General features: G+C 32.7%; 2 protein-coding genes and 1 long non-coding RNA gene across 3 annotated transcripts; 1 reads left to right on the top strand and 2 right to left on the bottom strand.

Annotated features, from left to right (window-relative positions):
* Positions 1 to 386: 386 nt before the first annotated feature.
* On the bottom strand, positions 387 to 2,221 carry LOC123192499. The gene is made up of 2 exons (XR_006496888.1): positions 2,002 to 2,221; positions 387 to 1,112 (listed from the first exon to the last, which is right to left on the bottom strand). It is a non-coding gene; the product is annotated as an uncharacterized LOC123192499 (long non-coding RNA).
* A 5,107-nt stretch (positions 2,222 to 7,328) lies between these two features.
* Positions 7,329 to 9,090, top strand: LOC123230368 (probable pectinesterase/pectinesterase inhibitor 46). The gene is made up of 2 exons (XM_044656557.1): positions 7,329 to 8,346; positions 8,414 to 9,090. The coding sequence occupies exons 1-2, from the start codon at positions 7,329 to 7,331 to the stop codon at positions 9,088 to 9,090; spliced, it is 1,695 nt and encodes a 564-aa protein (XP_044512492.1).
* A 246-nt stretch (positions 9,091 to 9,336) lies between these two features.
* Positions 9,337 to 12,207, bottom strand: LOC123192749 (probable pectinesterase/pectinesterase inhibitor 25). The gene is made up of 3 exons (XM_044605396.1): positions 11,537 to 12,207; positions 10,213 to 10,555; positions 9,337 to 10,117 (listed from the first exon to the last, which is right to left on the bottom strand). Exons 1-3 carry the CDS (start codon positions 12,194 to 12,196, stop codon positions 9,417 to 9,419), a joined length of 1,704 nt encoding a protein of 567 aa, XP_044461331.1. The 5' UTR covers positions 12,197 to 12,207; the 3' UTR covers positions 9,337 to 9,416.
* Between the last annotated feature and the right edge of the window lie 2,994 nt (positions 12,208 to 15,201).

Below are 15,201 nucleotides of genomic sequence, written 5' to 3'. Positions count from 1 at the left end.
ACGTATATATATGTCTAAAAAAATCATCAATACCCACTTACATATACCTTTTTCCTCCAATGCTTTCAGTTTGCATTTGATCCATGAGATCCTTATGAAGTAAGTCCAACACAATAGTAAGTTGCTAAATGAGTTGGGGGTTTGTGAGAATTTCTGATTTGCTTACCTTGTTGACATAAACCATATACTTTGCCCATGTTTAACTCAAGCTAAGGTAGCCCTCTCACAACAACCTTCTTTACAAGTTTGCCAAGATCTCTGTAGTTCATGTAACTAAGCTTGTAATGTCATATTTCTACACAATCAACCTTAGGACTATGACAAGAAAGATGGATTAGTTAGTAAATAACAGTTATCACTTGACCTATTTCCCGGTCGAATACACATGCCTTAATCATTCATAATTTTGCAATTGATTTTTGAAAACTAAATAACATGATTCTTATCACAAATTTGACTAATGCTAATGAGAATAGCCTTTACACCATTAACTTACTAGACTAAACCCATTATCTTATAAATCCTAACAGTTCATCAATGGCTCACTAGTGACAGGGTGAGCTATGTTATTTCTAAAACCTTGGGGGTATACTCAGAAATTCGCTTGAGCCTGCATTTCATAACTTACAACAAAATTTGATTTTCTTCATCTTATCTCTGCCAATGCACAAAACTGTTCTATATTCACTAGATTTATCTTCCCGGTCTTGCTCCTGAGATTGACGCTGCTTTACACTGAGAACTCCTTCCTTACCCTTATTCTGCTCTTTAAGTCGCTTCAAAAGCATTCGGTCCCTCCACATCCTCCTCTCAAGCTCATCCACATCTATGTCTTCATCACTTAAGTCCTTCTCAACAGTCGCCTCTGGTTCATGCTCCAGAGCTGTCTCTCCTTCACAGGGAGGAGCCGAGAGGAAATCAAGGTTTCCACCAAATCCCATCTCATCAAAGATTCCCATTACCAAAAGCAATAAAAATCAGCACCGACAACAGATATTTTGTATCGAAAAATCTCACTTTCCGACAATATTAGCCCAATGCAATCCCTATAAAGACTTCCAAAATAAAAAATTCCCCAATTCAGGATGACCCGGATGATCAAATGTGAACACCTGAAAAGAACAAAAAGAAATCAGTATTATAAAGCCAATACACGGAATTGGTAACCTCCACAATAAATCCAATTCAATGAGATAAAAACTTCCATAAAAGCCGTAAAGTCAACAAATACAGCAAGAAATCAAGCCATATAGTTAACAAATAGAGCAAGAAATCAAATCATAAATGTAAGATCCAATGATACAAGCAAACAGCAAGTACCACAAACATGAAAACAAACTCATAAAAGCCTAGTCATAAAAATCAACAAAATTAGTCTCAAGAAAATACAAATCAACACACTTATCTGAACTTTCAAACAGAAAAAAATCTAAACCAAAACAAAACTTTTAAAAAATAGAAAAACTATGAGCAAGAGAATTACCAGAACCCAGATCTGCCTGCAGTTACACAAACAAGGCATTGAACATATAAACAGAAAGGAAGAAATAATAAGGTTTAGCTTTAAAAACAAGCTCACAGAGAGATTCTCCTATAGTTAAACACAAATAAACCAAAACAACTTTTTAAAGTAAAGCTAGGAAAAGGGGGAACTGATTATCAATAGAAATCCGGAAACATGAAGTTAGAGCCACACAAACGTGGCCTAAACAAGATAAAAAATGATCGTAAATCACACTACAAAAAAAAACTTGATACACCCAGAAGGATATCACAAGAAAGAGAGATAAAACTGAGCCTTGTTTGTCATAAATTTCATTGAACCAAAAAATCGTAACTTTACCACTTCTACGTACTGAAACCAAAAACAAGGCGCAACCCACTTACTCAATTCATGTTGTAACCTTGCATGAACACTTCCAAAACCAAACGAAAACAAAACAAGAAAACAGAAACATAAGTGGGAAATTAATGAATTAAATGAATGAATAACCAGTGTACCAGAAAACCAAGGAATGGTCTGAGCCATCGAAGTTTGTCTGTTGATGCTGAGACTGAAACTGGCTAAAGAGAGAGAAATGAAGATTAACAGTTTTGTTTCAGCTTTTTGCTGCAGTATAGAAAGAGCGAGAGGGGAAAAGGCAGCGTTTGCAAAATGGAGAGATAAGAACACTAACTTTTATTCTATTATTTATATATATTTTTTTAGGTGCGATAATTAACCATGGTCAGGTCTCATTTTAACTGCGGTTAAGGTTGAGAGAGTTAATCTGTTTACTTTACAATAAAACTATGTATACCTATTTTTAGTACATAATTTATGTATACAGATGATATATTATCATGTGGTTAGATATTTCTTTATCATATGATGATACATATTTTAAAATTATTTAATTATATGATGACATATCATTATGTATATAAATTATGTACTAAAAATAGATACACATAATATTATTTGTTTACTTTATGGGGTTCTATTATTGTGGTTTATATCATTTCCAAATTTGCTCTATAATAAATTTGAATTTGACGTGTTAAAAATATACCCGTCATGATTAAATAAAATTATTTTTCTTCCTGTTAATGCTACATTTTCTAAATAAGTTTAAATTGGCTAATAATAATAATATATTTTTATATAATTAAATATTATTTTATTTTTAATTTAATGGGGACAGACGTTCGTGGCCGCCGGACTTGACTAGAGAAAGTGAAAGCCACTGATAAAACGACGCATAAATAAAGGTGGCCCCCACGTTGTCGCGAAAATGGATTACGCGTCACTCCTTAAATTTTTTTTGTTATTTAATTAAATATAAATAATAACAAACAGTAACTCTTTCTCATCCGCTCGACTCTTCTTCCATCCCTTTCATTTTTCGCAAAACGACATCACTCCGCCATGTTTCTCGTTGTTTTTTTCGCCTCCGCTAAACGACGCCGCGCCTTCATTTTTTTGTTTTTGTTTGTTTCGTCGAATTATGAGTTAATTTTAAATGAATTTATTTATAGAAAAAATTACCAAATTTTAATATGAAATTTAGACACGTGTGTGAAACAATTCATGAATAGATATTTATCTTAAATATTGTGGCTGAATCTTTTTTAATTTTATATACACGTTTAGGATAATTTTCAACTTGTAGATTTGTTATAATTAGTATTAAATACCTGTCAAGCTTTCAACTTATTAGATTGGGCTTTGATGATGTTAGTCCGAGCCCACTTACATTTGAAATGGCCATATATTTAATAATTGAGTCTTTTCCCAACTTCAGATCAGATCAGATCTATAAACCATATAATATTAAAAAATGGTAATTATATATTTAAAAAAAAGTAATATTATGTATATTTATTTTAAATATATAAATATATACATATTTATAGTTATCATCATATAATTATGTGTTATTTTATTTTTAATTTAGAATCACTTAATCACATGATGACACATATAAATATATATATATTTATGTACTTAAAATAAATACATATAGTTTTATTGTTTAAAAAAAGCCAAAGGACTTATTCTCACCCAAGGGTTATTTTTTTCCTAAACTTCTATTTGTTAACTTTAAAAAATTTAAATACCTATTTATCAGTAATTAAAGTTAACAAAATTCATTAGTTTTGAGGACAAAATTGTTATTTAATTAATAATATTTAAAAAAATTAAAATTTTATTTCATTTTTTACCCTAAACCTTAAAAAATTAATAATTTTTTTTTTATCTAAAAGTTTTAAAAATTATATTTTTTTCTGTTAAGATTTATAATTTATTTTCTTATTTATCTGACAAGTAGAATTGATTGAGCCTCTCTTTAACCTATCCTCTTTATCTGTTGTTGACAACTCTGGTAAAAAAAATGAAAAGATTCCGAATCGATATATGGCCATAAAGGTCATTGATGGAAGAACCAGCCACAATTCGGCCGGATTTAGAGGTGGGAAGCGCCCCCGCCCACACCTTTGAATTAAAAAAAAAGAATCTTTAAGTCATAGTTGAAATGGCCATGATACCTTCTTTATTAAAATTTGAAAGATGCATAATATACGTTTTTATATTTACTTACAATCATTATTTTATATTTTATTAATAAAGAGTCGAAATAACTAAATCAACTTGGATAAAAAATGTTAATCATTTTTGTATTTCAAATTTACAAAATTATAACCGAAACTAAAATTTACAGAAATCTTTTGAAACTACAAGCTATCAATGTCTTAATGTTCAATCTGCAAGTCTGCGATATGAAATCGTGCAGTTCAGTTTTCGCAATTAGCGATTAATTAATATTAATTAATTAATTAATTAATTTTAGATTTGATTTGGTGTATTACAAGTTCAAAGCTAAATGTTAATTTGTGGCCTGGCTTGAATGAATAATGTTCACAAATATCCAATTATCTAAATTCAATGCATGTTAATTAAAAATTATTTTTAATGAATTCGATATTTGTTTCTGTACTTTTAGCACCTTTTTTTATTTGTTTAATTTATTAATTTCCAAATCTGATGCTCAAAGCAAAATCATTTCTGTGCATCACTGCCATATTTGTTATTTAATTTTAAATTTGGCCAAAAGACTTTTTCCCACCCAAGGTTTAATGATACCCAAAAGTCATACTTGTTAATTCTAAAAAAGCAAAATATCTATTTGTTTATTAAATTTTATTATTACTGTTAGAAATAAAATTATTATTTAACAAATATATTTTAAAAAACTAAAAATCTACCACATTTTATTCCCTAAATTTAACAATTAATAAATTTTTCTCACCCAAAATTTGAAAAATAAATAGCTTTCTCTAGAGTTTTTTCAACCACTACTATTGATGGTTGGAGATGGTGACAACCGCGTTCTTTTTTCCTCCCGACTTCTCTCTCAATCCCATTTAATTTTCAGCCATCATCAACCGACGAAGACCTATCTTCATCTCCAGACGAAGATGACGATCCATCTTCGTCTCAAAAGAAGACGACGAAGGTGTTTTGTTCTTGACACTTCTCATCACATTGGTGTCAATGCTTCCTCCTAGTTGCATTGATGTCGATGTGAATCGGACCGAAATTGAGTGGGATCTTTTCCTAGTTTTGGTCAGATTTTACGTCGAATGGGAGTGAAGTGGGGGGCGATGAAGGGAGGATGCAATGTCGACTAGGTCTTGACAAAGGAGGATAGCGGTGACAAGGGGAGAACAACATCGAAGTTGATTTGGAAACTAATGTTATATGAGGGGGTGAAATTACTATTTTTCAGAAGGTAGGGGGTGGCTACATATGGGAAAAGATGAGAGATTGGAACATTAAATATGAGGCTATGGAGCAAAAATAAAATTTCAAAACTTAAGAGTAATCCTAAAATTTGAGTTTCAATCAAATTTTTAAATAACAATTTAACCGTTAATAATAATAACACAATTTAAAAGACGGGGAAGTATTTAAGTTTTCGAAAGTTAGCAGGTATAAATTTAAGTTTGCACTAAACCTTGGGTGGGAATAAGTCTTTTGGCCTTTAAATTTTAAAAAACTAAATAGAATGTTTTAGCACTTTTATTAAATAATATTGTATATACTCACTTTAAATATACAAATGAGTATATACTTATATATGTCATAGTATGATAGAGTGTTACTTTATCTTTAATTCAAAATCACTTAATCATATAATGTTATATATCAAATAAATATTTATTTGTATATTCAAAATATATACATATAATTTTATTATTTTTTATTACGTGGAATAGTAATATAATGTGCTAACTTTTTTGTGAGTTTGTGTTCATATAATATTAAAAGTATCGTTTTAAAATAAAAGGTTAGTTTAAAATCAAATTTAACATCAATTTGTTACTCATATTTTAAATATGTATAGCTTATAATATGATCATATTTGTAATATATCATATTGTAGTTTATATGTGTCGTTTTTAGGTCTATTATAGATTAAAATTATAATTAAAAGATCAAATTTAAGTCAATTGCCTCATAATCTCATTCATATGGGTTGATGATAAATAAAAGTTATCCCCTAAGGCTATCATCGAACTCATTTTTTAAGTTGAATGTGAGAAGGGACATGCAAATCCTAATGCAAGTTTAATTTGTGTTGTTAATATGCATGGTATCATGCAAGTTGCTAGATGATGCATCGATGTGTTTTATTCATCACACGATAGTTGATCATGCTGAACCGAATTCCTAAGACCCCAACATGACTTCTATGACTCACAAGCTTAATATGATTTATAATTATTAGAATCATATTTTTGGAGATTGTGCTGAAATCGAGGGGGTTAGCTAGACCCCTTTGACACGTCTAAAAACAATTTTTGAATCATTTTTTTTATACTTCATGGAATTTGCAATAATAATTTATTTACCCTTATGAGGGTAGGTGTTTTGTCAAGGGTTTTTATATCGAGTAATCAATCTATTGGTGAGATGACAAATATCTTGATGAAAAATGGGTCCAAATTGACAAAAAATTGTTAAAATTATTAATAAAATTATATGTATATATGTATGATTATGATACATAAATTAGATGTATGGATAATACGTCATGATGTGATTAAATAATTTTAAGTTAAAAATAAAATGATATTTAATCACACGATGATATATCATCTGTATACCTAAATTATGTATAAAAAATATATATATATAATATTGTTCTCAAATTATTTTTAGTGAATCTTGAGGCAGAATTTATTAAACTCTACCACTAATTATATTAAAAATTTTGTTTTAGGGTTAAACAAGATATTAAAGAATAAAATTGCACAACCCTAAATATATATAGAGCAGACAGTGTGGTATTATCATAGAAACTTCTTACCATCAATATGAATACGTCAACTTATAATCTTGAAGGGAAAACTACTTGAAAATATATAATTGCAGACTATCTTTGTCAAAATACAAATTCATATATTAAAGTACAAGAAATTGTGAATCGTTTATGACAAATATTGACCGAAAACTGTAACCGTGTCTCTGCTTAATTTATTATTATCAACTTTCAATTTAATAAATTATCCAGAAAGAAGAATACAAACTCAAACATGAGAACCACTCCAAAATAATAGAACTTGGAGCTTCAAAATTCCTTTGTTATATATTTATTATTAGCAATTTCAAGCCTTACTGTCTAGCACGTACAACATCACTTACAATTATTTGATTTTTCTACCTAATTGCTCTTCATGATCTTATAATAATCTCCCTATACATCCCTATCAACCATTCCAAAATATGCATTAATCCCCACCCCATTTCATTGATTTCCAAGCTCTTCAAAATCACCATCGGCATGTCGTCGTTCCTATCCTATGGCAAGGTTGATGCAGCGGACCAGGCCCGCCGGAACACGAGGAGGCGAATTACCATCATTAGTCTGTCTTCCATCCTTCTCATTGGTATTGTTGTTGCCGCCGTCGTGGGCACTCATGCTAGTGAAAACTCTGAAGAGGGTTCCAGGAATGATGATGGGGCAATTTCAGCTGCCATTAAAGCTGCCTGTGATGTAACATTGTATAAAGATTCTTGTTACAATAGTCTTGGTAATGCCACGAAGGGATTATCGACAATGGCGCCTGAAGATGTGTTTAAATTGTCGATGGAAGTCGCCTGGAATGAACTTTTGAAAGTTTCCCAATATTTCTCCGAAAATGGTACTGATTATAGTGGTGTTACTACTAGCAAATTTTCGGTTGAAGCTTGGAACAATTGCAAAGAACTTCTGGGGCTGGCTTTGGATCATGTTAATGATTCGATATATGCGATCAATTCAGTGGATGATCTCAAAACATGGTTGAGTTCAGCAGGAACTTATCAACAAACTTGCATTGACGGCTTTCAAGAAGAATCGGTAGGAAAACAGATTGTAAATTACCATCTGAAGAACTCCATCGAACTGACCAGCAATAGCCTGGCGATTATATCCTGGATTTCGAGGATTACGAAGTCTATGCAAATGAGGCGATTAATGAGTCGCCCGGAAGGTGATAACAAGCCGAGTTGGTTGAATTCAAGAGATCACAGGATGTTAATTGAAAGTTCGGATAGCTTGAAGAAGAAGGCAAATGCCGTTGTGGCAAACGATGGGACGGGAAAATACAAGACAATCAGTGCGGCCCTGAAGGCGGTTCCTGATAAAAGCAAGAAGAGGTTCATAATCTATGTGAAGAGAGGAGTTTACACTCAGAATGTGAGGGTTGAAAAGACAAAACAAAATGTTATGATAATTGGAGATGGAATGAATCAAACAGTTGTCTCTGGAAGTCTCAATTTTGTCGATGGAACTCCCACATTTTCAACTGCAACATTTGGTAAGTTTGTTTTCCTTAACCAACTGCAACATTTTGCTTTCTTTATAACCTGATGTTTTCTCTGCAGCTGTACTCGGTAAAGGTTTCATTGCACGAGATATGGGGTTCCGGAACACTGCCGGTCCACAGAAGCACCAGGCGGTGGCGCTGATGGCATCGGCTGATCAAGGGGTATTCTACCGCTGTCAAATTGACGCCTTCCAGGATTCCCTCTATGCACATTCAAACCGCCAATTCTACAGAGAATGCGACGTATGTGGCACGGTTGATTTCATTTTCGGAAACTCGGCAGTGGTCTTCCAGAACTGCAACATTCTACCGAAAAAACCAATGGAGGGACAACAGAATACCATCACAGCTCAGGGCAAAGTTGATCCAAATCAGAATACGGGAATTTCTATTCAGAATTGCACCATTTTGCCGTATGGAAACCTGACAGGAGTGAACACATTCCTGGGAAGGCCCTGGAAAAATTATTCTACCACAGTTTATATGCATTCCATGATAGGAAATCTGATTAATCCGCAAGGGTGGTTGCCCTGGACTGGAGATTCAGCTCCGGATACAATATTTTACGCAGAGTATAAAAATTATGGCCCTGGAGCTTCAACCGAAAATAGAGTTAAGTGGAAGGGATTGAGAAAAATTAGTACAAACCAAGCTGAAAAGTTTACAGTGAAGGAGTTTTTGCGAGGGAAGAAGTGGATTTCGGATGCTAGAGTTAGCTATAAACCGGGACTTTGAATCTTTGATCATGATCAAAGATTTTTTGTTCTGAGAAATATTGTTTTGTTTTATCCTTTTCGTTTTCCATTTGTACTGTGTTCTTTTCATTTCAGACATGCATACTTGAGCTGTTTTGTTTTGTATACACACATGCGATATAAATGAATATTGAATCACAAAATGTGACAATGCTGAAAGTTGCACCAATCATTAATATATCGAATTATGAGGGCAATTTAGCATAAGGGATTGCGATTAATGAGATTGAGATGATGAATTGAATGTCCTTGTTAGCATAAGAATCGAATTTTCTCCCATAATAATCAACCTACCTTACAATTTAATTAATTTAATACCAGCAACCCTTCAGAAAATGGAATATTGGTATAAGGCAACCAAGTATCCCCCATTGTAAAATTATAAACAGTAAAATTCATAGCCTGTGTAGCATTCATCAAATTATAACCGTGCCATTTCACCCTCGAGGAAGTATTTGCCCCCGGTCCAAAATTCTGAAACTCCCCATAATATAAAGTATCCAATCCCACCGTTCCATTCCATTCAAGCCACCCTTCAGGATTTATCAAATCGCCAATGTAAGATTGCATGTAAACTGTCCTGGAATACTCTTTCCAGGGCCTGCCGAGGTAGTTTGATGTGGAATTCAAGTCCATTGCCAAGTCGGGCGCAGCCTGAATGGTGCAGTTGTGGATGGAAATGCCGGTGTTTTGATTCGGATCAGTTCTTCCTTGAGCTGTGATCACGTTCTTCTGATTCACCATCGGTTTCCTGGCGTATAAATTGCAGCTCTGAAAGACGGCAGCTGCATTGCCGAAAATGAAGTCTATAGTTCCGTATATGTCGCATTCTCTGTAGAATTGTCTGAGAGAATGGACGTAAAGAGTGTCTTGATAGCCCTCGAAACTGCATCGATAGAATGTTGATAAATCCGCATTATTCCTCAATGCAACCGCCTGGTGCTTCGCCGGGCCAGCCGTGTTTCTGAATGTAACATCAACTGCTGTAAATCTCTCACCAGAGACAGCTGCATTAATAAAAATCGCAGTTAACACTCGTCATTATATATCGATCATCTATAACTATCGCAATGTATTTATATACATGTAAATTCATTGTTACCGAAGGTTGAAGAATTAAAAGTAGTCCAGCCATCGACGACGCTGTGATTTCCGCTAATGACAGTGCGATTAATCCCGTCTCCGATGAGCAGGATGTTCTTCTTATACTTAGGAACGACCACATATTCTTGGTAGTACCCTTCTTTTGCGTAGATTATGAAGTATCCATCTTCGGGCTTTGAGTTGTTTGGAGCAAATGCGATGGCCTCTCCAATGGTGGTGAAGGTATCACTGCCATCTTGGCTCACAATCACGGTTTGGTTCACAAGAATTCCTTGGTTTTCTAATTCATCAAGGCTTCTTTCTCCTTTATGGCACCTAATGCAAGACCCCTTTCTCAGTACCTGCATATATAGCATCGTTAACAAGTCAATCATTAAGTTAGTAATTGAAACATTCTGTGGACATACAGTACCATAGGAAACTATATAATATAATTTTTTGATATAAAATTTATCTAATATTAATTTTTAGCATGCAGATAATGTCATAAGATTGACAACTATGTTTAGATTGTTCTATTGTAATTTCGTTCTAATCCAATTGAGAAAAGACAAAAGTTTACCAAGTCAATGATGAGGTGGGAAAGTAATGCCATGCCACCCGTCTCCACGTCCCATTTTGTCTTCTACCTCTACTTCAATTTGTTAATAAGATAATTCTATATTCAAACCTACAAGAATGTCGGTGGATTATCTGTCTATACAGGTCATTTTTGGGCCACTCATATCATACGACGCGTATTTGACTTCAACTGAACCCATGTGACTAAGATTTGTTGGGCCCTAAAAGTCGCCCTACATTCTCACCCATTTAGCTAACTCCATTATTAGTTTCCAAACCTGCCCTCAAGGTCAGATCGAAGAGAGTTAAACTCGAATTTAACTCAAATTAAACTTTGACTTTAGTTTGATATTATAATTAAATAAAAATTAACTAAAATGATATCGTTTAGATATATATTAATTTAAATAATATTATTTTAATTGATTTGTATTAAAATTTTATATATTTATAAGTATGATGAGTTAAATATTCTTAAAACTTGATCTTAAATATATTAAACTTTCAGATTTAAATTTAAATTTGAATCGCTTGAACTAAATTTATTTCTAATTTGTTTTTGAGTTTTAACAAATTCAGTTGAAATCTAGCCGTAACTCAAATTAACAATGGGACATTATTTACAAACTAATAATAATAATGAGAGCTTTTTTAATAATTTCATAGCTATATATAATTTATGTTTTGTTTTAAATTATTAATAATAATAATGCATCTCATTATATACTTAATGAAAATTCATAGATACATGGCTTAATTACCTTGATAAGAGTTTCCAGCTGTTCACGAACCGGGTTCGGGTTCTTCAAAAACCGGTTTTTCCACCCTTCATTTCTCTTATTCTTCTTCAAGTTTCGCTCCGACGCCTGAGTCACCAGACCGAGCGATACACTGTACAACCGGGTCACATTCGACAGTGGTTCATACAAAGCAGTAGCAAAACCACTCTTGGACTCAGCCAGACCATCAAAGCAGGTGTGTTGATTCGTGACGATTCCACTCAGCAAACTATTGACTCTGTCAACGAGTTCATCACTCATCGACTCGGCAGCCTTGAGCTCGGTTCCAATGGAGTCCAGATAATCCACATTGAAGTCCATGAGTTGCCAGCAGTCTTCCAAGGCGCCAAGCTCGAGGTGGGAGAGCTTGGAGCGCTGTTTGTGGTGGGCGAGGGTGTGTTTGATAGCTTTGGAGAGTTGCTGGGTTTCTTTGAGAGAGTGTTTAATGGAGAACTTTCCGTAGTTGTAAAGGTTGGAGGGGGAGGAGTTGAAGGCGCGGAGAAGGGAGCGGCAGAGCTTGGGGTAGGGGGTGGAGTTGCAGGCGAGAGAAGTGGGTTGAGATTGAGGCTGTGAAGTGGTGAGATGAAGAGAGGAGAAGAGGAAAATGAGAGGGAGAAAGAGGAGGATACAAGGAGATGACATTTTTAGTTTACCTGAAGAAAGAATTCAGTACATGCAACGAGAGTGGAAATATTTATAGGCCAAATGAATTCAGCTCACCCACAGATTTTTCCATTGCCGCTCTTACCCCTTAAATTTTGAAAATCTAAATACTCACCCATCATCCACAGTTGTTAAATGTAATAAAATATGTTAGTATTAAAATTATAATCGTTATTTAACTGATAATATTAAAAAAAATTTATCTCATTTTTTCACCTCAGTTTTAAAAATTAATAATTTTTCTTTATCTTAAATTTTGAAAACTTCATTTTTTCTTAAGATTTCATTCTTTTCCTTTCTTTCTCCTACAATCAGACTTTGGCTGATTACCCATCTTTTTTCTTTGTTGATGCTCCCTCCCACCTCTTGAATTGTTCGACCAATCGAAGATAGCTCAACAAAATCATATTCATGTGAATTGAAGAAAGTGATTCATCTTCACTTTTACAACCTATGTTCGATTCAATTTAATGAATCATCGGCCAACGACAAATCGTTGAATCGAAACATCTTTGACTGATGATTCATATGAATCAAAGATGTTTCATATAAATCGTCTGTTCTAGAAGACAAATAAAAAATTAACTAGAGATTATAAGTTAATAATTCGTCTATCCCATCTCTATCTTCGGATCTTCACATTCCGTTGTCATTTTTCGTCTATCCCATCTTCATTTTCGTGTTTCATCATTTCATTTCTGGAGTTCGGTTGTCAAAGAAGGAAGAGAAAAGAATGAAACTCTTAAGGGAAAAAATAAGTTTTTAAAATTTAGACGATAAAAATTGTTAGTTTTTAAAATTATGATAAAAAATGAGATAAATATTTATTTTTTTAATATTACTGATTAAATAATAATTATACTCTTAATACTAACAAATTTTATTAAATTTAACTATTAACAAATAAATCTATATAAAATTTGATAATGAATTAAACCTTACATGAAAATAAATCTATTGACCATATTTATAGAGTCCCGTGGGTGAGTTGGGATAGAAATGGTCCGGACTTGCACTCTCTCAATATTATATTATATAATAATTAAATGAAGGGCAATGACCATCGCCCACAAGTTTGAATGAAACGAGGATTTTCACTCTTCGAGTTTAACACAATTAATTAATTAATTATTTATTAAATTTAATTATTAATTTTAAAATTAAATAATATTTAGATTATTTCATTTAATTATTATAATAAAAATTTATGATAATATAAATATTATTTTGAAAATATGATATTTATATTTTTAATTTGTTATGTTTTTTGAAAATGTAATTATCAATTATTAAAAATTAAAAAAAATTAAAAAACACCTTTTTTTTTTAATTTCAAAACCCCTTTAAAATTTTTATTAATGTCTATGATGTTTGCAAAAATTACAATTTATCTCTTAAATATATGATTATACGTCATTTACACATTTATATTAATAATTATTAAAAAAATTTAAAGCCAAAAGACTTATTCCCCTTCAAAGTATGTTGTTTTATTAAGTTTTTCTCACTTAACTTTGAAAATCTCAAATACCTATCTATGACTAGTTAAAGTTAACGGTTTTAGGAACAAAATCATTATTTTATCTGTAATATTAAAAATAAACTAAAATATAATCTACTTTTCCTCTCCCCCTAAACTTTAAAAACTAAAAGTTTCCCTTTAACATAAGTTTTAAAAAATGACAGTTCTCCCCTAGGGTTTAGTTTCTAGATCTCTAACACTATCTCCAATGTCATTGCCGGCGGCCTCTCTCTCTTGAAGCTTACTCTTTTTCCGACGGTCTCTCTTTCTCGAAACTTCTTTTCCCTCCGACGGTCTCTCTCCACTTAGTTGAACACTCGATCGACTTCTAACGAAACTTTCGAGACATGGGAGATGAAACTTTTTATCTTTCCAAACATCTCCGAGAAGAAGACGTTTGGGAAGACGAAGAGCTTCATCTCTTGACGAAGCTTGACGTTTGGGAAGACGAATAGCTTCGTCTTTTCAAATCGGATTCACATCAATTAACATTTCAGAGGAGGGAAGAGAGACTGTCGGAGTATGGTGATATATGGGGAAAGCTTCGTCAATAGCGATGGCACCAGATTTGGCGCCGAGATTGTAAACTAAACCCTAGGGAGAAATATCATTTTTTAAAACTAGACCTAGGGGAGAAATAGTTAGTTTTTAGGGTTTGGAGAGAAAAAAGGGATAAAAATTTAAGGAGTTAGGGTTCTATTAAGTTTAATCGTTAATGGGTAAGTAAATGAAATTTTCAAAATTAATAAGAGAAAACTTGAGATAACAACATGTGGGAAATAATCCTTTGGTCAAAATTTAATAAGAAAGTGGAAAATTGACTTTTTCAAATATAAAGTGGCAATCATCATTTCATCAAACCTTGTGTGGGACATAGTTATTTGCCCCTATTATAAGTCCCAAGAAAAAATAAGGAATTTCCCAAATTAATACAATCCTAAGTTGAGAGAATGTTTATAACAATTTTTAAAATGTTACTCTCTCTCTCTCTCTCTCTCTCTCTCTCTCTCTCTCTCTCTCTCTATATATATATATATATATATATATATATATAGATAAAATTTACATTCAAACATGGAAAAGTAAAAGGTTAAGTGAAGTCGGAAAATTGTATAATTGTATGTGTATGTATCCCACATAAAATTCTCTTGTATATTGAATGAAATCATTTAGAAATTAATGCAAGTGAGAGATATTGGGTGGGTAGCAATTAATTCCAACATGGGAAAGAAGCTGGAGGCGTAGAAAAAGTACAACAAAGTGGGGAAGATGAAGAAGAGCGTGAATATTTTTAGTGTTAAGAAGAGTGTATGCATGAATAACATTATTGCCATTTATGTCTTGGTGTCGGTTTGACATATTTATTTATTTCTTGCATGTGATGCTGCAACGTGAAGGAAACACTTTTTTACACACCAAAGTTTTGTTTCTCCAACTTTTGTCTAGAAATTATGTAGCATCT

Source organism: Mangifera indica, chromosome 12 (genome assembly GCF_011075055.1).
Source record: "Mangifera indica cultivar Alphonso chromosome 12, CATAS_Mindica_2.1, whole genome shotgun sequence".
Lineage (NCBI taxonomy): Eukaryota > Viridiplantae > Streptophyta > Magnoliopsida > Sapindales > Anacardiaceae > Mangifera > Mangifera indica.
The sequence above is the reverse complement of the archived record's forward strand: the minus strand, read 5'-3'. Positions and strand labels throughout refer to the sequence as shown.